The 20,848-nt window shown below is 34.9% G+C and overlaps 2 protein-coding genes across 4 annotated transcripts in view; one reads left to right on the plus strand and one right to left on the minus strand.

The window, feature by feature from the left end:
- LOC132033007 (uncharacterized) lies at positions 1 to 15,855 on the plus strand. Of its 3 annotated transcripts, XM_059422846.1 has the most exons (39): positions 1 to 94; positions 858 to 910; positions 1,337 to 1,436; positions 1,735 to 1,842; positions 2,722 to 2,838; positions 3,012 to 3,162; positions 3,512 to 3,756; positions 3,934 to 4,122; positions 4,556 to 4,632; positions 4,730 to 4,847; positions 4,986 to 5,069; positions 5,374 to 5,469; positions 5,658 to 5,759; positions 6,243 to 6,311; positions 7,084 to 7,179; positions 7,281 to 7,388; positions 7,612 to 7,725; positions 7,860 to 7,943; positions 8,174 to 8,302; positions 8,430 to 8,628; positions 8,741 to 8,884; positions 8,963 to 9,006; positions 9,965 to 10,048; positions 10,159 to 10,227; positions 10,314 to 10,390; positions 10,668 to 10,737; positions 11,081 to 11,230; positions 11,380 to 11,448; positions 11,691 to 11,835; positions 11,965 to 12,029; positions 12,118 to 12,183; positions 12,656 to 12,749; positions 12,950 to 12,986; positions 13,112 to 13,169; positions 13,261 to 13,371; positions 13,783 to 13,850; positions 14,438 to 14,504; positions 14,585 to 14,653; positions 15,387 to 15,855. In XM_059422846.1, the coding sequence occupies exons 3-39, from the start codon at positions 1,365 to 1,367 to the stop codon at positions 15,471 to 15,473; spliced, it is 3,732 nt and encodes a 1,243-aa protein (XP_059278829.1). In that variant the 5' UTR covers positions 1 to 94; positions 858 to 910; positions 1,337 to 1,364; the 3' UTR covers positions 15,474 to 15,855. The 3 variants fall into 3 exon arrangements, with proteins under 3 accessions (XP_059278829.1, XP_059278827.1, XP_059278828.1); XM_059422844.1 differs by lacking the exons at positions 1 to 94; positions 858 to 910 and having other exon boundaries at positions 1,421 to 1,436; positions 2,146 to 2,838; XM_059422845.1 differs by lacking the exons at positions 1 to 94; positions 858 to 910; positions 1,337 to 1,436 and having other exon boundaries at positions 2,029 to 2,838.
- Positions 15,664 to 20,848, minus strand: part of LOC132033008 (uncharacterized) — a 16,965-nt gene continuing 11,780 nt past the window's right edge. Inside the window, exon 2 of the mRNA XM_059422848.1 lies at positions 15,664 to 16,757. Within this exon, the coding sequence (XP_059278831.1) occupies positions 16,687 to 16,757 (71 nt within the window). The 3' untranslated portion in view covers positions 15,664 to 16,686. The remainder of the gene's footprint in view (positions 16,758 to 20,848) is intronic.

A 20,848-nucleotide genomic window follows, 5' to 3' on the forward strand; every position in this document is an offset into this window, starting at 1 on the left:
GGAGTTTTCTTCTTCCTCTTCTTCTTCAATAGGAACAAGTAGAACAACAACGCTTCATTTTCGAAGAATTTGGTTGACTATTTCCTTGTTTCAGGTTTGACTCATCAGCTTCGCCGTTAACTGAAACGTTTTTGACTTCGCAGCACATTTTGTTAAATGAATGAATACTCGCCACTCACAAGTTGCAGAATAACGCTTTTTGCCTGTTTATTTATTTGAGGTTTTATTTATTTATCATTAATTTCCTCCATTCTTCAAAAATGTTCATGACTGAGAAGGTCTCTCTTTCTGACTTCGTTTTTATGATTCAAACTTCTTCTTTTTCTTTTTGATTTCCGGTTTTCCATTGAAAATTCTGATGTTTTCCTGGTTTCTTTGTGGAATTGCTTTATACTGCAAAATTCAAGGGAAAGTTACGGATATGTACAGTTCGGCCATCTAATTTACCAAACATGGCCGTAATAGTATACACTTCGGCTGTATAGATATTATATGTATAGGTAGGTATATTATATGTATATTTAGTGCAACCTATACACTACCTACATATTTTGTAAACTAGATGGTCGAATGGTATTTGACGGTAATTTTCCCAAAATTCAAATTTTTATTTTTGCTGCATGAGATTCATCTAACAAATTTCTCTCTTTCTGTGTTTTCTTAAAAACTGGTAATGTTTATTTTTCCTGTATGTTGAGATTTTCTTTTGCAAGTCCCTTTTTCAGGGAGGAAATTACTCAAGCAACAATGTTGCTGTAAAATTTTATAAGCAATAAAAGAAAATAATTTCTATGATTTCAATAGTTTTGAAAATCTTTTTTGAACCGAGCTGAGTTACAAGAAAATTATCTGTGCAGGTCTTGTTTATTGGTTATACAGTGACTGCACAAACATCAAATTCCTCTGCAATGTAAGTTTCATGCATTTCTATCTTTAACTGAATGGTAGTACTTGAAAGAGAATCTATGTACATTTGAATCCCAAGGTAGTCAGCTGCCTTATTTATTTTTATTTTACAGAATAAACCTAAACTAAAACCAGACTGAACTAAATGTCGCTAAGTTTACTGAGATAGAGTACTTGTGCTATAAAGAAAAGAAGAAGGGAATATTTTTATTAGTTATTTAATATTTTATTGAATTTTATTTTATGAAATAAACCTAAACTAAGACTAAATTGGACTTCGTGAAGCGAGGTTTACTGAAATAGTGTACTTGTTCTAGAAAGAAAAGAAGATGAAGTGCAAACTCTTGAATTTAGTCTGTCTCATTTTTCATGAATTATATGAAGTGCAAACCATTATAATTTGAACTCTGCAATTTGTTCACTTTCTTAGACAAAGGCATGCTGAAGGATATTGTGCTATGTATGACATTTGTGGAGCACGCAGTGACACGAAAGTTCTGAACTGTCCCTTTGGTTCCCCTTCCGTGAAGGTAAATATTGTTGGATACTATCGATAAACCATTGTCGGTACCTTTTATTTGCCTCATCATAGTAATAGAGTTATGGTGGCTATCCTGAGCTAGCCATTCATAATTGTTGGCCTCTACAAGATCTGGCCCCTCTCACTCCCATCATCTGTCTTGCTGACGCGACTTCTCTCCAAATCACCTATGCTCAGATACTTATATGCGGTTCTTTTGATTGAATTACTCTAAAAACTGTTTGGATATCCAATTATGTTCACCTGATATTTTAATGTTACCATGTACAATATCTTGTGCTTTGCAGCCAAGTGAGCTACTTTCATCAAAAGTTCAAAGTTTGTGCCCAACGATAACTGGAAATGTCTGTTGTACGGAGACTCAATTTGACACCTTGCGATCACAAGTCCAGCAAGTAAGACTTTTCCATATTATTGATTTTATTTTGGGTCTTGTTTGCTTTCAGCAGCTCCTAGTGTTGAGAATGCTTATCTGAAAATTGAGTGGTTTTAACAGTAAAGATAATCCGGACTATAATTTTGATAGCTCTGAGGATCTTTGTAGGCAAGTGATTCTAAATAAATTAAAGGTTGTATGGCAGAGCGTCTTTTTCCTTTGGCATGGGGCTCTTTAGGAGGCTTAAGGATTGGTGCTTTAGTGATCAGCTATCACATTTGATGGTTGTCTAGTAACAGGGTCCTGTTTTTTTGTGGGACAGGTGCTGAGTTGGAGATGACTCTAGCCTTCTCATCTGAGGAAAGTTCTTCATTTTTGTCACGACTGAGATCTTGTAGAATACTGAGATCTTGTAGAATATCTACTGATTCATTCATCAATTTTGTTTTAAATCCTCTACTTACCACAAATTGTCTGATTAATATTAGTAAGGTATGGGTGGGCACACTGTGCATAATTTAAATTGTCAGAAGTCAATCACGAATAGACACAAGTTGAGAGAAAATAATAGCATAGGATAGTAGGGATAGAAGGTGGAAGAAAGGAATTATAGGGAATGTGAATATAATGGCTCTTCAATCACTTCTTTTTTCTGGTTGGTAGGGTGGTTATAAGAGTATAATGCGTAGAAAAATTGCTATAGGTTTCAGAGTAATTTTACACATAAGCATCTCGTTCCTCTTACATGTGTGTGTAAATAGAATCTATCTATTTCTTTTTTGGGAGGGGCTGGGGTGGTTGAGACCCTTTCCATTTTGACTTATGTGTAAATAGTGAAAATTCTCTTCTAATTCTTTGTCATTAAGAAATCCTCTTTATCCAATTACTTCTTTTGTAGGCAATTCCCTTTCTCGTGGGCTGTCCAGCATGCTTGAGAAATTTTTTGAATTTGTTTTGTGAACTTACATGCTCTCCGAACCAGAGCCAGTTTATCAACGTCACATCTATTTCCAAGGTAAGTGCTACCTACGTGGCCATTTTGTTATTTTAATTTCGTCCACACTGTTTACCAATTGTCCTAAGCACTTAGGGAAAGATGATTTAATCTAAAATATCATGTTTTGTAACTGTGGCACCAATTGTCCTAAATTTCTTTGAATAGGCAATTCATGATTTTCTTGCTTTCAGGTAAAAAAGAATTCTACTGTCGATGGAATTGATTTTTTCATAACAGACACTTTTGGTGAGGAGTTGTACGAATCCTGCAAGGATGTAAAATTTGGTTCAATGAATACCAGAGCCATAGATTTCATTGGCGCAGGTGCTAAAAATTTCAGAGGTAAATTGTCTATTCCTGGTTCCTGACCTTGAATATATTTACACATGTTTTTTTGTATAAGGGAATATATACAAACATGTAGAAAAGGTGTGCATTTCTTCATATTGCCATGCCTCAGTAAGTAATGTTATTGGCTTTCTGTTATCATCATCAGGAGGGCCTGTTGCATTGGGTTGAAGAGGTTACACACACACACACACATTATAACTGGCAGTTGCTCTTTGCTTTTGTTACGAGAGAGAGAGAGAGAGCGAGAGAGAGAGAGACATTTGGGGTGATGGTGGATAAAGATATGATATCTTTTATCTAGTCTATTATCTGCATGCTATGCTGACACTTAATTTGGCAGAGTGGTATGCATTTATTGGAAGACGAGCACCACCGGGAGTCCCCGGATCTCCATATGCAATTAATTTTAGACCAGCTGCTCCTGAGTCATCTGGAATGAAACCTATGAATGTGTCTACGTATTCATGCGGTGATACATCACTAGGCTGTTCATGTGGTGATTGCCCTTCAGCTTCTGATTGCTCAAGTTCAGCTCCTCCTGCTCAGACAGAAGGTTCTTGTTCAGTGAGAATTGGGTCTCTCAAGGTGAAAAGAGGCCCATTTTATTGGGTCACATGATATATTTGCTTCTATAACTTATGCACATGGTAGCTCAGATTGACTTTCTGCTTTAAGCGTAACTTGTAAAATCTATCTTTGTTGCATTGGTAGAACAGTAAGAAAAAGAAAGTTTTATGAAGTTCCAACTCCTGATTGGTGCAGGTGAAGTGTATTGAAGTTGCTGTCACAATTCTATATGTTGTACTAGTCTCTGCTTTTCTTGGATGGGGCTTTCTCCATAAAAAAAGAGAAGAGACTCCGGTTTCGAGAACAAAGCCATTGATCAGTGCCACTGGAAATGGTGTCATCCGCCAAAGCAGCAGGCAAAAGGATGAGAATATTCCGATGCAGGTGAATGCCAATTTGTAATCTCTCAGTGATTTGTTTGCTTGGCTGAGATATCTCCTTTCTTTCATATTAGTGCTACTTGCCTTTACCCTAGTTCCTCTCATCTGTCGAAATGTGAGTTTGGCGAATCAAATATTTCCATAAAAGTGTCTTTCCGTTTGATTTCCCAGCTTAAATACTTATCCAGTTACATGAAGTAAAGAGTCTGCTGACTAACACCATTGAGCATAGGCCAAAACTTCTTGTTTAAATACTGTAAAAGGTGGCTGGGTTCTTCTATAAGCTTCTTTCCTCAAAAATAAAAAAGTTGATGTTCTATTTGTTGTAATAGTTTATTAGTTGACTTTTGGGTCATAGCTGGCTCGATAATCAGGTTTTCACCATAAGATATCTCAATTTCATCTCCTCATGTTTATAACTCATTTGAAAACTTCAGATGCTTGAAGACGTCCCTCAAATTTCAAGTGGCGTTCAGCTCTCAATTGTACAAGGATATATGTCAAAGTTCTACAGGTGATTCACTATGCTTTTAATCAGTTATGACCAGTGATTGGTTGAGTATTGTTCTTCCAGAACTAAAATGTTTGTGTAAACAACCCCCCTTTTCCAGGAGATATGGAACATGGGTGGCTAGAAATCCAGTCCTTGTATTGTGTTCATCGTTGTTCTTCGTCCTGGTGCTCTGCTTAGGCCTTTTCCGTTTTAAAGTTGAGACAAGGCCTGAGAAGGTATGATGTGAGCTTAGCTGTCTCAATTTCCTATTATATCATTTCATCCACTTGTATTTACTTGTATTTACCATTGTTTTAATATTTTTTAATTTGTTGCATTACACATGTCCTGAAATTCCACATTGATACTTTCAGTTATGGGTCGGCCATGGGAGTAGAGCTGCAGAGGAGAAACTATTTTTTGACAGCCACCTCGCACCATTTTATAGAATTGAGCAGGTTCTGCTTCATAGTGCTTTTTGCTAGCTACTTTTGTCATGGCCTCTGTAAGGGTTTAGGATAGCTAAGTTGCTCAGCGATTCTGGTCATGTTACAGTTCGGATATACTTTAAACTTGTTTCTCTTGTCTGCCCGTTTTTACTAAATTAGTATCCTTAAAACTCAAGTAGCTGAATCCCACCTTTCCCATTTATCTGGGTAAAGGGGGTTTCGTGTCTCTCCTTTTCTTTCCCTTTTTTGAGGTAGGGGTGGACTGGATGACCTTTAATTCTCATGGAAATTACTACCCTTATAAAATTTGCAGCTCATAGTTGGTACAATCTCAGACGCAGATAATGGAAAGTCACCTCCTATTGTTACTGAAGACAACATGAAGTTACTCTTTGACATACAAAAAAAGGTAATTCATCTTCTTGAACTTTTCTTAGACTTGGAGGAATCATGCTCCCTTTAATTACCTGCAAAATGAGCGAACATCATTTGACTTCTGCTTTATGGTTTTGTGCATAACATGATTTAAGCAATTGAAAAGTATATTCTTAATATTTCTTCTTTTCCTGGAAACTAAGTTTTCTCCATGTTGAATAGATAGATGCAATCAAAGCGAACTATTCTGGCTCAATGGTATCTCTGCCTGACATTTGTATGAAGCCACTTGGCACAGAATGCGCTACTCAAAGTATTCTTCAGGTACAACACTATAGAAATTATTTATTCTGCGGTTTTCCATAATATATCTCATAGTAAAGCAAACATTAACTGAACTTTCTTATCGCTATTAATATTTTGAGACAAGTTCTCAAGTTTGTCGCTGATCTCTTATTGAAGAATGTCATGATCTGAAGATAGTGTCAAACATCGAGTACTTATGGGAGAAAAATAAGTAAAGTTCCTTGGGCTGTGAATGATCTTGTGTTTTTCTCTCTGCTCTATGATTGAGTGTAATGACTCTTTGACATGCCATTACTTAGATGTGGTCTGCTGCATGATTTTCCGTTAATTTCCTGTTCCTTCCTTCATTGTCCAAATGTTTGCTGTTTATCTAATCTCTAGTGACTCTGCTGCTTCTGTTAATTGTCCATGATGGCGTCTATTAAAGGTTTCTGTTAAAGACATCTCTGAGTTTTCCCTTAAATGTACTTGCAACTGATTGCCACGTTATGTGATGTGCAGTATTTCAAAATGGATAGCAGTAACTTTGATAGTTACGGAGGTATTGAACATGTTGAGTACTGTTTTCAGGTATGTTCTGATCTAACTTTGTGATGCAGTACTGATTTACTTTTAGTTTCCTTTTGTCTCTGGTCACTGTTATAATATTCTTCTTCCTTTATAATTTACTGGTTTTATCTGTAACTTGCTTTTCTGGTCCACTTTGTTGTTTGCCGCATGCATTCAACTATGTCAAAGCAGACTAGCATTAAAAGTTGCTACTGCTGTCTGGAGTTAGATTTGTGTTGTTTAAGCATGGATAAAGGTAGAGCGTATTCCTCTAGCATGCACACATCAAGTTGAGATATCCATGCCCAAATTAATTGACTGCAGACATTCTGGGATTTGAACATGTGACATAGTTTGGATAAAAACAAACTAGATCAAATCGACAGTCATTTCTGTTTAAATCAGTAGATGATACCCATGGACCAACCTGATATGCTCAACTCTAAACAAAGCATATCCAAATCTTCATGTTATCCTGAGTATCCTGATAAACTAACTCAGTGCCACAGAATCTGTGATGCTCTTGTTTTGTTTTCCCATCCATCCTGAGCTCAGGGGAGGAGTAAGTTGCTTCAAATTGATTGGATGAGCAAACAAATAGAGATCTTTCGGTTTGTGTCTACTCAGGGTTCTTACGATATCTCTCCACCAAGGAACTAGATATTCTAACAGCTTAAGTTTGTAAAATCAGTCAATTCTTTTTGTGTTCAGAAGCTTTCATTTAATACTTCTTCACAACCTAAAGCAACAATGTTAAAGCTCATCATCAATCTTCTTTTGCTGTTTCCTTTAGCATTATACTTCAGCAGAGAGCTGTTTGAGTGCTTTTAAAGCTCCACTTGATCCAAGTACTGCTCTTGGTGGTTTCTCTGGTAACAATTACTCTGAGGTACCTCTTTTTGCCCTTTGTGCATAAATTCCTTGATTCAAAGAACTGATTACAATGTTGGTGTAAGTTGTATACTGATGATATAAATGTTTCTGAGACAGGCTTCTGCTTTCATTGTGACATACCCTGTGAATAATGCAATTGATAAAGAAGGCAACTATTCTAAGAAATCAGTGGCCTGGGAGAAGGCTTTCATTCAGTTAGTGAAGGTTTGCATGTCATACTATGTTCCTTTCACTAATAGCTCATGCCACTATGTGTCTCCTGAGGATTCTAAAAGCTTGACAACATTTCATTTGATAAGATAAAGTACAAAAAAAAGCTTGACAACAGAGGAGTCACTGAGAGATCCTGATGAAAATTTGAGCATCCTTTTCCAATCTTAAATCATCTTTGACTATGTTGTCTGATCAGTTCTGATATTGTGTGCAGGATGAGATATTGCCAATGGTGCAAGCAAAGAATTTGACCCTTGCCTTCTCATCAGAAAGTTCTGTTGAGGAAGAGTTAAAAAGGGAGAGCACAGCAGATGCTATTACCATCTTGGTAAGGGAGTGAACCCCCTAGAGTTTCATATTTACTTTGGAATGTTTTCCTGACTCACCTTAATGAGTATTATATCATGCACTTCCTCTGTTGTTTCTGCTCACCTGTTTCTTTTTGTACTTGCTCTGTTCCAGATAAGCTATCTTGTGATGTTTGCCTATATATCCTTGACGCTGGGCGATACTCCCCGATTCTCCTCTTGTTACATTTCCTCTAAGGTACAGTGCTGTTGGCCCTGCATGCCAGCAGCCATTAGTAAAGACTCATGACTGTTGCAACTTTACTATTCAGTTAACACAGTTTAGATTTTTGTATATAACATACAATAAGAATCAACATCGACATACTTGATGGTTTCTTTGACTTTTTCATTCTCACTAAAAAGGTGGTGTTACCCAGTTTGCTTTTTTGACATTTGTTCTGAATTTGATGGATTGTTGTGTTCCAGGTCTTGCTTGGTCTTTCAGGAGTTATACTTGTTATGCTGTCAGTTCTTGGATCGGTTGGTTTCTTCAGTGCAGTAGGTGTAAAATCTACCCTCATTATTATGGAAGTCATCCCTTTCCTTGTCTTGGCTGTAAGTTGAATTTCGATACTCTCCTTTTCTTTGACTTTGTCTTTCTTTACGTGTTGTTCCTTTTTTCTTTCACTTACAACCCTTTCTTTTGCTTTTATGATCATTGTCAATCACCATATTTTCTCAGGTTGGGGTAGATAACATGTGCATTCTGGTGAATGCTGTTAAGCGACAGCCAATGGAACTGCCTTTAGAGGGACGAGTTAGCAATGCTCTTGTAGAAGTGGGACCATCAATTACACTAGCTAGTCTTTCAGAGGTTTTAGCATTTGCAGTTGGAAGTTTCATTCCGATGCCAGCATGCCGCATTTTTTCCATGTTCGCAGGTCAGGAACAGCCTGATTCTAGGTTTAGAGAGTTGCTAATATTATATGAATTCTAACATCCCTGTGCCTGGAGCTTCTGTTCTTTATCCCTTTTCTGTGTTTTGCCCTGCAGCATTGGCCGTTTTGTTGGACTTCCTCCTGCAAGTTACTGCATTTGTTGCCTTGATTTGTTTTGATTTTTTGAGAGCCGAAGATAACAGGATTGATTGTTTCCCATGTATTAAAGTGTTTGGTTCAAATGCTGATCCTGAAAAAGGTAAATCTGGGAGCTTTTTACCAAGGCTGTTAACTTTCTTCCAATCGAATGAAGCCCTTATATCGAATGATATTGTAGGTAATCAACAGAGAAAACCTGGGTTGCTGGTACGGTATATGAAGGTAATGGATTGTCTTAAATGTTTCTAAATCTCATCCTTTGTTCTCGAACATCAGCTTATGATCTCTGAAATGCTTTTTGGTGTTTGTTTTCTTTTTCTAGTACAAGGTTTGTCTAAAATCTAAATGAAAAGGTTACACTGTCATATACTTATATACCATCACGTCTTAGTACTATCGATCAACAATAACATCTAAGATTGTTTTACTTTACTATTATAATAGATGTTTGATCCTGCTATTCTTCTAGTTTTACCTTTCAAAGTCATAAGCTTATAGGTATGACTAAGCAAAATCTAAACATATAACTATCAGGATTAACTCTGAAGATATTGCTCATACTGCAGCTATTATTTTAAAGATCTTTATGAAGTACTTATTTACATATAAGCCATATGACATCTTGGAGGACTGGATATTGTTTATGATTTTCATTGATTCTTTTTTTATGTCTTCTTTTTGATGAGTGAGTAAAATGTCGTGAAAAAGGAGAAATCTGGAATCCTAATTAAGAAGAGTTCCATTCTACCAGATCTGTGTTATCATCTGCCCATGGCTGAGTATTGTAAGGGCACCAAAAATATAAATGAAAATATTGCTATCGTCTGCATCAGATACAGATATGTGCTCCTTGTCCTCGAAAGGCCTGTGGTTTCTTTGTCTCAACTTTAGTAGTTACTTCCCAAGCAATATTTCTCCTTCCTCCAGCACCCAAGTAATGCCTCCCATGATCATAATCGATTATTTAACTCGTGTTTCAACATTTGGACCTTGTGAGGGTAGAGATCTTGGTAACTTTATGGGAGTTCTATACATCTTGGTAGCTTTACGCTGCTCATGAGTGTAGAGTTCAGAGTTCTCTACATGTTATATTTTAATCTACTTGGTGATCTTGATAACTAGAGCTGTTTTATTTCGTATTTGTTAACCGTTTTGATTTATTTCATTTTTTCACTTTTAGGATATTCATGCCCCCATCTTGAGTCTCTGGGGAGTAAAACTTGTCGTCATATGTGTCTTTGCTGCTTTTGCATTGGCGAGTATTGTAAGTTGCATCACCTTTTTACTATGTAATCTTCATCTCTTTCTGCTGGTTTTATTATATTGAGCAACCTGGTGGGGAAGTTTGATCTCCTTATGCTTATATCCTTCAAGGCATTATGTACAAGGATTGAACCTGGTTTGGAACAACAAATTGTTCTTCCTCGTGACTCATACCTTCAGGTTTAGTACCCTAATTAATGTGCATTTACAAATCTGGTTTTCAGAAAGTTGCTAAGTATGATATATGTTTGCTGTATTTTGTGCAGGGTTACTTCAATAATATCTCAGAATATCTCAGAATTGGACCACCTCTGTACTTTGTTGTCAAGAACTATAACTTTAGGTACTATGGATAATTTACTCCTCTTGTTTAGCAACATGCTTCTCAATATGCTCACTTGTTTTCTGTTATTACCTTCCCTTAAATAAGAGAAAATTGTTCTTGGAATGATTTTGCATTAACTTTGACAAAACTCTTGCTTACCCTGTTCAAACTAGGAACGACTTGCTTGGTTAACAAGCATGAATTAAATGTCAGAACTTTGAGCTATTATTGGTGGCAGATGTGAATGTTGAACTCAATAGTCCTAATGATTGAGAATGTCATTTTACTTTCTCAGTTCTGAATCAAGACAAACGAACCAGCTATGTTCTATCAGCCAATGTGACTCCGATTCTCTATTGAATGAGGTAAAACTCTTGTTCCTTTTGAAGAATCAGGTGATTAACATGCTCTTGAGTCTTGTGAAGCGGAGTCTTCCTGTAATTTTGCTACATGTAGAATTGTCTCTCTTCATCTGGATGGTATAGTTTTTGGTCTTGGCCTATGTTTTTTGGCTGCTGGGTTTGGGAAAGGGATCGCATTTGGTTTATAGCTGACCCATAACTACTTAGCGCATCTCACTTAGAGATCATGTGCCTTCTAAAGTTTATTGCATATGTTCTTCATTGATGCCAGGTTATGGTTTATGTATCTTTTTTGATTGAGGAGATATTTTCCTCATCTTGTTCTGCTTTACTTTGTATTCTGCAGATTGCCAGAGCATCTTTAATACCAGAATCAAGTTACATTGCTAAACCAGCTGCTTCATGGCTTGATGATTTTCTTGTTTGGACATCTCCAGAAGCGTTTGGGTGCTGTAGAAAATTTACAAATAGTAGTTTTTGTCCCCCTGATGATCAGGTTTGGTTACTTTCTTCCTAAAAAAGCATATTCAAATAATTTACAAATAGTAGTTTTCTTAATATAATACTATTAAATAAAATAATTACTTGTTAATCTTTAAAATAATAGTATTAAGTTTCTCACTATAAGTATGTGTCTTCTTTCAGCCTCCTTGTTGTTCACCCAGTAGTGGTGGCTCCTGTAGCCCAAATGGCGTATGCAAGGATTGTACAACGGTAATCCAGATAATCATATCTGATATAATTTGTTATGTGTGCTTTATATTGCAGTGTGCCAATAAGCAAAATGTGTTCTTCAGTTTCAAATATCTTTTTTACTTTGGCTTTTGAGAGATTCTCCTTGGACATTATCCACGTCAAGCTAGAATCGTTTGGTGAATACCTCAGTTTCATGAAAATCATTAAGCCAAGAGAAAACTGTTGAATTGATTAATTAACTAACATTTGGTATCCTTCAGTGTTTCCGTCATTCAGATTTAGCAAATGGTCGCCCTACAACTGAACAATTTCGAGAGAAGCTTCCATGGTTCCTGAATGCATTACCTTCCAGTGATTGCGCTAAAGGTGGCAATGGGGCTTACACCACTAATGTGGAGCTTGAAGGTTGATCAATTATATGTATATTTGGTTGTTTCCCTTGAACATGATATAGATCCTTGCAGTCAGTAGCAGTTGTTCCTCTGAATCAGCTCCCGTTAATTATATATTTTCTCTTTTTGTTTTGTTCGTCAGGCTACGAGGATGGTATTATTAAAGCATCAGCCTTTCGTACATATCACACGCCTCTTAACAAACAAGTATATAATCATTCGCAACCGTTTACCTTATAGTTCACTAGACTTTGTCTAGGGGTCCATGCCTTCAATCTTAACCCGTCTTCTTCAGGTTGACTATGTCAATTCCATGAGGGCTGCACGAGACTTCAGCTCAAGGCTTTCTGATTCCCTAGAGGTAATTTCTGAATGCAACATAATTTATAGAGAGTACTCTTACTTTTGTTGTGCCAATATTGTACCAGAGCAGAAGGAAAGATAATCTGGAGTACTGATTATCTGATCCAAAAACCAATAGGCATGATAGTTGTAGTATGAAAGTTCTAGTAAGTTTAGCAAAAAAAATTCATTTTGGAACTTTCGAGAGATTCTGGAGGTTAGATATTTGTATCATCATGTTATGCAGATTTTATATAACTAGAATATAATTATCTGTACTTACAAGAGTCTAGGTAAAAAGGAAGAACAAATTAACATTGTGGCATAAAAGGAAATTGTGCCAAGTGAAAGTGTTCTTACACCCTGCAATTAAACCCCATAATAAGCTGCTACATTCGTCCCATTATCTTCTTCCCGGCAATTGCACACTTGGCATGCATTTCCATTAAAAAATCTCTGTATTAGCCATGACTTATCTCTTTGTCTCGCAGATGGAGATCTTCCCGTATGCAGTGTTTTATATGTTCTTTGAGCAATATCTAAGCATATGGAGGACAGCCCTGATTAACTTAGCTATTGCTATTGGTTAGTGTCATCTCTCTGTACTTTAATGCACCTTTCAGCTGATGCATGATATAACTTTGACGTTATTGATCCTTTGAAATCTTTATTCTCTTTATATATGCTGGTTATCATTCTCAATTAGGAAACATTGGGTAGTTTTAAAATAACCCATTGAGAGACATAATTATTCATTTTTTTTTTTTTTTTTTCATTTTCTACAGGTGCTGTATTTATTGTATGCTTGGTTATCACATGTAGGTTAGTAGATTATCTCTTGGAATGCCGTCCCATTCCTATCCTTTCTTGCTTTCTTGAACAAAACACCTTTATTTTTTGTGTCTGTGATATTAACTCTGTTTCTTTTCACCTTTCGCTACATCTAGTTTTTGGACTTCAGCTATTATCTTGCTTGTGCTGACCATGATTGTTCTGGATCTAATGGTATATTTCCTTCTTTGAACAATTGTTTGAGTTCATATCATTGCACCTGATATTTTTCTCTCTAGCCGTGACATTTTACATCGTTTTGCAGGGAGTAATGGCAATTCTAAAAATCCAGCTCAATGCTGTATCTGTTGTTAACCTTGTGATGGCCGTTGGTATTGCTGTTGAATTCTGTGTCCATATAACACATGCCTTCTTGGTTAGTCTTCTATCAGAGTATCTATCTGGTCTACTTTTCTTGTTTAAAATAATGGGAGAATGAAGATCAACTTGAGTAGGCTAAGTAAGAGAATTACCGTATATTAAATAAATGTAATTGTCTCCAAAGGATTGAGAAGGGAATCTGTGTCTGAGTGAGTAGAACGAATGACTAATAGATTCTGTGTCTGAGTGAGTAGAACGAATGACTAATAGATTCAAGTAAAACTTTAGGCCTCTGAAGTAAACTGTTTGAATGATATCTTAGATATTAGCAATGAACCTCCTGCAGCGAATTGTACATGGGCCTCAAACCTTAGCTTGGGCTGTCAATTATGACCCCACTCATGTAATAGGAAGTCAAAATATGATCCTAAAGTTATCTCTTTAACATTCTCTGCACTTTATGCAGGTTAGCAGTGGAGATAGAAACCAACGCATGAAGGAGGCCCTGACTACTATGGGCGCTTCTGTATTCAGGTCTGGCATTCTCTTAAACTATTGGAGAAGTTAATGTGGATTATGTCTTCTGATCTCTCCTTATGTTAGAGCGCGTAGAAAGTACATTTGATTTTACTGTTCCTTTTTATCTTTTAAGTGAAACTATCTTCAATTGTCAAGTCTACCTTTTGACTCTTATCAATAGGATTAACAATAGTGAGTCAGCGTGTTTATAAACAGATATAACTACGAGTCCTTTCTAGAGCAGTGATTAAGGGCTAGAAGGATATTAGCATGATATGAGTACATGTCCATGAATGTTCGAATTTTAGAACATAGCTATATTATATGAAATGAGCTGTCAGGAATAGCTAGTCATGTCAAAACAAATATGAAAAATAGGAATTAAATTGACCTGTAATGAGCTGCGTAATAAACTAGAAAGGATCTGATTCCTTTCAACCTATGCTTACTGGCACAGAGAATAGCTAATGGACCTAAAGAGCATGATGCATTTGAAGATTTAATGCAACAAAGAAACACAATGAATGTGGTAGACATTGAAGAAAATATACATCTGACAAAGAATTCTCACTTTTTTTGTTTACTATTCCCACCTTTTGCAGTGGTATCACGCTTACAAAGCTGGTCGGTGTCATTGTTCTTTGTTTCTCAAGGACAGAAGTTTTTGTGGTATGTCTACTTGCATGGAAAATCATAAATGGAGTGAGCCACTTTTTCTGGTTGTCTTCATCTTCACCTACATTTTGCAGGTTTACTACTTCCAAATGTACCTGGCTTTGGTTCTTCTTGGTTTTCTACATGGACTCGTATTTTTACCTGTAAGTGACCTGAAGTAATAGCATCCTCTTTTCTTCCATTGACTAAATCCTCTCTTTCACAACCTTCAAAACTAATTATCCATGCTATTGTTACCAAAATCTTTAATCTTAAACTGAATATATGATAAGAATCTTTGTGGTGAGTTTCGACTTTGCACAATCTTTTTTCTAATCTTTATTTTTTACTCTTGTGACTAGAACTAAAAAGTTCCATCACTTTCTTTAAACAGCGAAAGGAAAGTTCAATGAAAAAATTGTGCTAAATAGTTTTACTACACAAAAAATAGAATGATATTCATCCTACTAAATAACCATATCATATAATTGAACTATTTCCTAACATAGAATATCTCTGTTTTGAACTGAATGACCATCTTCCTTTCCAGTCCAGATAAAAATTGTTTTACTTCTCTTAAAAAGATTCTATATGCATGCTCTTTCCCAAAATGCTTTCCTAGTTTATATTAGTTAAGTACATGTGGGATTTTATGCCACTTCTCAATCGTATAAGCAATTCATGCTATAACCATATGAGTACAATCACTTTAGCTAGTGAACTTAATCCTTAATTTTACTTAAATATCTTAGATTTCCTTAAGTGGCGATTATGTTGGTAGCCATACCAGAATCCTGTGAGACGTAAAACTGTGTCGGAAATAATTCATGGAGATCTTGAAGTATGAAGCAAACTTGGCTAAGCCTTTTAAGTTGTCCACTTGCTCCTCCGTTGCAGGTACTATTAAGCATTTTTGGTCCGCCATCAAGGTGTGTGCTTGTAGAGAAGCAAGAGGATCGGCCATCTACATCTTCCCAATTCTAATCTAATCAGAGTCTCCTCTTTAGGAAATATATTCTTTTGTTCAGAAGCCATGACTTGATGCTTGATCCACCAGATAGCAAGCAGGATAACCGGTGATCTACCTACAGCACAAATCTGATACAAGCTAATGCATTAAAAGAGCTGCCTTCTGTAGGGATACATAATCTTTTCTTTTTCTGTTTCTTTCTCCTTTTCTCTAGCTTTTGGGTTTTTGGGTTGGGGGAGGGGGTTAGGAGGGAGAGCTCTTGAAAGTACACGGCTGCATGTATAACCTTCTGGAGAACACATCAGAATAGTTCTGTTAATTGTAAATTAATACAATTATATTCTCTGTAAAAGAAGTAAAAATGAAAGGTATACATATCTTTGGTTTCAGAGTCAATTTTGTGTATACACAGGCAATTGTGGCTTTTAGTATCTTTACTTTCTGCAGCCTGGTTATCTCTGGAACATGGTAATACTTTTATTTTATTTTTATATTAAGCCATCACCGTTAGATTGTGAACGTATGTTGTGGGGGGTTTGGCTTGACCCCTACCATGTATTATATAAGTAAAGATAATTTACAATGACTAGAGGGAGACATGGAATCTTGCCTCTAGTCTACAAAAGAGATTGTAAAAACAATCTAAAAGGGAGGAGGCAGCCAAATGAACAGAATCCTCCCTAGCTATCAAGATATTCTAGCTTACAAAGAAGTTACATTTTTCAAATCTTCTTCTAAAAGTAGAAAGTTGTTGCTCATCAAGTTGAATTAGCCCCTTGACTTCTCTTGGTAAATCCCTTTGAGAAAGATATAAGGTCCTCCTTCTACTTGTTGAAGCCATTTTAGCAAGGAAATCAGCCACCATGTTAGCCTCTCTGTAACAGTGAGAAATTTGCACAATTGCATCTTTACGAAAGCCATTTGTGTTGTTGATGGTCTCCTTGAGCTCAAGTTGTTTGTATCTTTGTTGAGCAGCATCATGACTATGATTTGGGAGTCTAGCTCAATTTGCACATTATCAAAGCCATGATTCATGCACCATCCAATGCCATGCTCAGCAGCCAATGCTTCTGCAATATTGTGACTCTCACAGTCCACAGAGATAGAAAAAGCCATTATTAGATCCCTTCCTCATTTCTTAGAATGCCACCTATCTTAAGCTTTGTTAGTAATATCCACAAAATTGCCATCAGTGTTAAGATTAAACCATCCCATCTCTGGTTTTCTCTAGCATACAGGGATGCATTTTACCACAGGGCTAAGTTTTTCAATCATATCACCTCTGTTACACCAGTTGCCTTCTACATTGGAGTCCGGAACCTAAATGACCCCAAAAAAAGAAGAAATGAACCAAAATACCCCAAGAATAAAAAGTGATAACAAAATACCTTTAACGCAATTTTTTTATGCGTTATATAAAAGCGAGTTAACGTCCTCCGTTAAAATCTGTCACCCGGATTTTCTTTTAAAAAAAAAAAAAAACTAAATGAAATAACGCACTATTTTAGTGCGCTATGCAAGCTAAGCCTACCTTAGGTGGGCGGAGTGCTTGTATCCATTTCAAAAACTATGCAAAATTTCCCATCTTTTAAAATATTTATAATACTCCTCTGTTCACTTTTACTTATTCAGTATTCTAAAAATATATTTTTACTTTTACTTGTCTTTTAGTATATTAAGAGAAGATCATTTTTTTTTTTCATGTTTTACCCATAGTAGTAATTACTCATTTCAAATCATTTTCAAGCCATTAAAAATTTACATCAATTAATATGAATATCGTGATAAATTTATGCATTTTATTTATTATTTCTTAAGGAATGTGCAAAGTTCTAGACAAGTAAAAGTGAACGGAGGGAGTATTATTTTATCTTCTAATATTATGAGAATATTTTTTAACAAATTGTTACCAAAGTATGTATTCTCTTATCTTTTGATATTTATGAAAAACATTTATTCTTATAGAAAGTATTTATTCTCTTACTTTGTAATAATTATCTTTTAACAAATTATTTATCCTCTTGTTCATTGGCTTGTTGGTTTTTTCTTAATTAATGTTTGTTTAGCTAATTCTAAAAACAATCGACTCTAAGATCTGTTTACCAAAGTAAATAATTTTTATATAAGTGAGGATTAATTACACTAAATACTAATGTAAATAAGAATTAATTCGAGGTACATACCTTGTATTTTAAAATTGAACATTTAGACCACATATCTTTTGTGAAAATCCTATCTTTGATTTTAAAATGTAAGGGTGTATCTCAAAATTAGTTCTTATTATATGAGTATTTAATGGAAAGATAACTAGAATTTTAACGTATTTGGCAAAACCAATTTTCTAAAAAATCTTAATTATAGTGATGTATTCCCAATTTTTCAAACAAAAAAATTAACTTCTTAAGAAATATTACGCAAATGAAATTGTATCAGAATAAATAATTTTCAAATAATTTTGAAGCGGAAGAATAAATAAATAAAATAAAGATGAGGAATTCTTATATAATAAAATATTATAATTCAATATAACTAAAATAACTTGCTGCCTAACGTGCAAGAAAGTTGATAACAATAGTTGACACGATTTATTAAGTAATTTGTGTTATTTATAATTTTAATTTATCTTTTAATAAATACATTTAGTTACGGCATACCCCATAGAGAGTCACTATTCTCATAGTATAAGTGGGGTAAATGTTCGATTTTTAAAGAAAAGAGGTGTATCTCGAATTAATTTTTATTACATGAGTATTTAAAATAATTAAACTTCAATTATAATAAAAAATTATTTACTTTTGTTTGTGGTAAATAGATCATACACTCGCTGTTTTTAGAGTTAGCTAAACAAACACTAACTAAGAAAAGGGAGCAAGAAGTCAATGAACTGGAGGTTAAAAAATTTGTTAAAAAATATGATTATAAAAAAAACAAGAGAATTAATAATTTTTCATAAATATCAAAGATAAGAGAATAAAAATTTGTTAAAAGGTTCTTATGGTATGAGAACATTAAATTAATATTATAAATGTTTTAGAAAAGAATTAATTATAAATATTTTAGGAATTTTGATTTGCTACCAAAAAAATATATATTTTAGAAATGGAAACTTTTGCATAGTAATGAAATGGATATGCTAATTGTAAGTATATATGACATGGTTACATAGCGCACTAAAATAGTGCGTTACTTCATTTTTTTTTTAAAGAAAATTCGGGTAACGGATTTTAACAGGTGACGTTAACTCACTCTTAGATAATGCATAACAAAACTGCGTTAAAGTTATTTTGGTATTAATTTTTTTTCTTGGGGTATTTTGGTTCATTTCTTCTTTTTTAGGGTCATTTAGGTTCCGGACTCAGTCAAAAACCTTCATAAACGGGACGGAGGGAGTTCAATTGAAAAAATTAACCTGAAGTAAGGCTGTTCAAAATCGATAACCTACCCGAAAAATATTATTGATTTATCAGGGAATAAATCATATTTCATGTTTTTTTAGGAAAATTACATTCAAAAAATCAGATATTCTTTGCAAAAGATATACCCAAACACAACTTCATCTTCTACACCAATTTCAAAAATTCAAAATATTTGATTTCTATGGCCAAACGCCTACGAAAAGTAAATGAAAAAATTATTAACTTTTAACATGAAAGCAAATTTGGACAAAAATACCCTCAATTTGTAAAAGCGTAGAGAGTCGCTTCTTCATTTTTAACTATTTTAGTATGGTACTACAAAGACCACTACACACTCAAAAAAAATAACCCTCTTTTGATTTCCCACCTCACTAAAATATCACTCAACCTAGTTTTTCCTTCACAAACTATTTTACACGGTCTATGAAATAACTCACTGCTCTCTATGTTTCTTTTTCTCTCTTTGTTGGTATGCTTAAATTGAGCTGCAGAGCTCCTCTTTTATATGCTAACAAATGTCCATGCAGATATCACTAGAGACATCACTGCTCAGAGGCAAAGCAAATGTGCAGCATTCCTTTTTTGACTTTTCCTTAGTGCAACAATTGATTCGGACGGTGCATTCTTTTACAAAAGTGAAAAATCTTCTTTCATATGTCATTTATGGGATGGACCGTATAAAATGCCATGCAACTCTGATAGTACCTTAGGCATAGCAAAGAGTCCACAAAAATTAGTTAGTTTCGTTATTTGTTCCTTTTCCAGCTTTTGCTATTTAGTCCTTAAATTTGTTATTTCATTTTCAGTATTTTTAACTTAGTCCTTAGTTAATTGCAAGGAAAGTGGATATATTAACATTGTAATTATGAGTTGAGCATTATGAATTAAATGTTGTTTCCTTCTTCTCTTAGCTCTTTCTCCTTTTAATTCTGTAAATCCCATATCAATTCCTTGTAATTGTGCATTAGTGGTATCAGAGCTCTTTTTCTTTCTCTGTGGGCAGAGTAATGGCTTCTGAAATTAGCAAAGTGAAAAACACAATACAACAACAATCATCAAGAAAAGGAAAAATAAAATAAAAAGAAGAGAGGTTTTTACATCAGTGGGACCTAAAGAAGCACAAAGAACACGAGTCCTTCGGAGTTCAAGGTGAGGTGGCAATTTCCCCTTTAGGACATCAGGCAAATCCCAAACTGAAACCTTTTCTAACTTTGGGGAATCCATCTCGCTATCGCTATCTCAAGCATCTTGCCTATGGCAAATTTTGCGGTTTGTGTGTGTCAAGGGTTTAGGGTTTTAAGGAATATAACAAGTTCCTTTTTTTTTTTTTTTTTTTTTTAATGGATGTTTTGTGCAACTGAAGAGGGGCTGGCGGCTAACCCGTAAACTGGAGGACTAAATACAAAAAGGGCATCCGGATGTAAAAATTCATATATATAGCAATTTTTCGGAAATAGCTACCAAATCAAAAGTAAATAGTTGTACCACTCCCTCCCAAAATATTTATCGTCCTTATTAAAAATACTTGTCTCAAAATATTTATTAGCTTTTTTCTATTTTACCCTTGTATTAATTACATCAATGGGCTGATTTTGTGAGTTCACATACAAACATTTAAGAGGTTTCGTCATTAATGAAGTAAATATTTATTGAGGAGAGAGAACACGAAGAAATAGGTGACAAATATTTTGAGACGGAGAAAGTAGTAAACAATAATTATCTTTAATATAAAAATTTATTTGGACACAAATGCCCTCAATTTGGAAAAGGGCAGAGACGTGGGTGAGTTAGGTAAAAGACCTTTGTTAATAACTACTCCTTCTGTCCCTATTTATACAACACTCTTTCATTTTTAGTTGGTCTCAAAATGGAAGAGCGTCAAAATGCCCTTAAACTATGTAAAATTGAATAAAAATGTCCTTCGTTTATAGTTTAGTCCAAAAATGCCCTTAAACTATGTGAAATTGAACAAA

This window comes from Lycium ferocissimum, chromosome 10 (assembly GCF_029784015.1).
Source record: "Lycium ferocissimum isolate CSIRO_LF1 chromosome 10, AGI_CSIRO_Lferr_CH_V1, whole genome shotgun sequence".
Lineage (NCBI taxonomy): Eukaryota > Viridiplantae > Streptophyta > Magnoliopsida > Solanales > Solanaceae > Lycium > Lycium ferocissimum.

What these genes read in the sequence shown, in the direction of transcription:
- LOC132033007 (XM_059422846.1), top strand. Translation starts at nt 1,365, where the DNA reads ATGTATGACATTTGTGGAGCACGCAGTGACACGAAAGTTCTGAACTGT. An exon ending in AAATGCTGATCCTGAAAAAG is followed by an intron (nt 8,885 to 8,962) that starts GTAAATCTGGGA and finishes ATGATATTGTAG; the next exon opens with GTAATCAACAGAGAAAACCT. An exon ending in CACTAATGTGGAGCTTGAAG is followed by an intron (nt 11,836 to 11,964) that starts GTTGATCAATTA and finishes TTTGTTCGTCAG; the next exon opens with GCTACGAGGATGGTATTATT.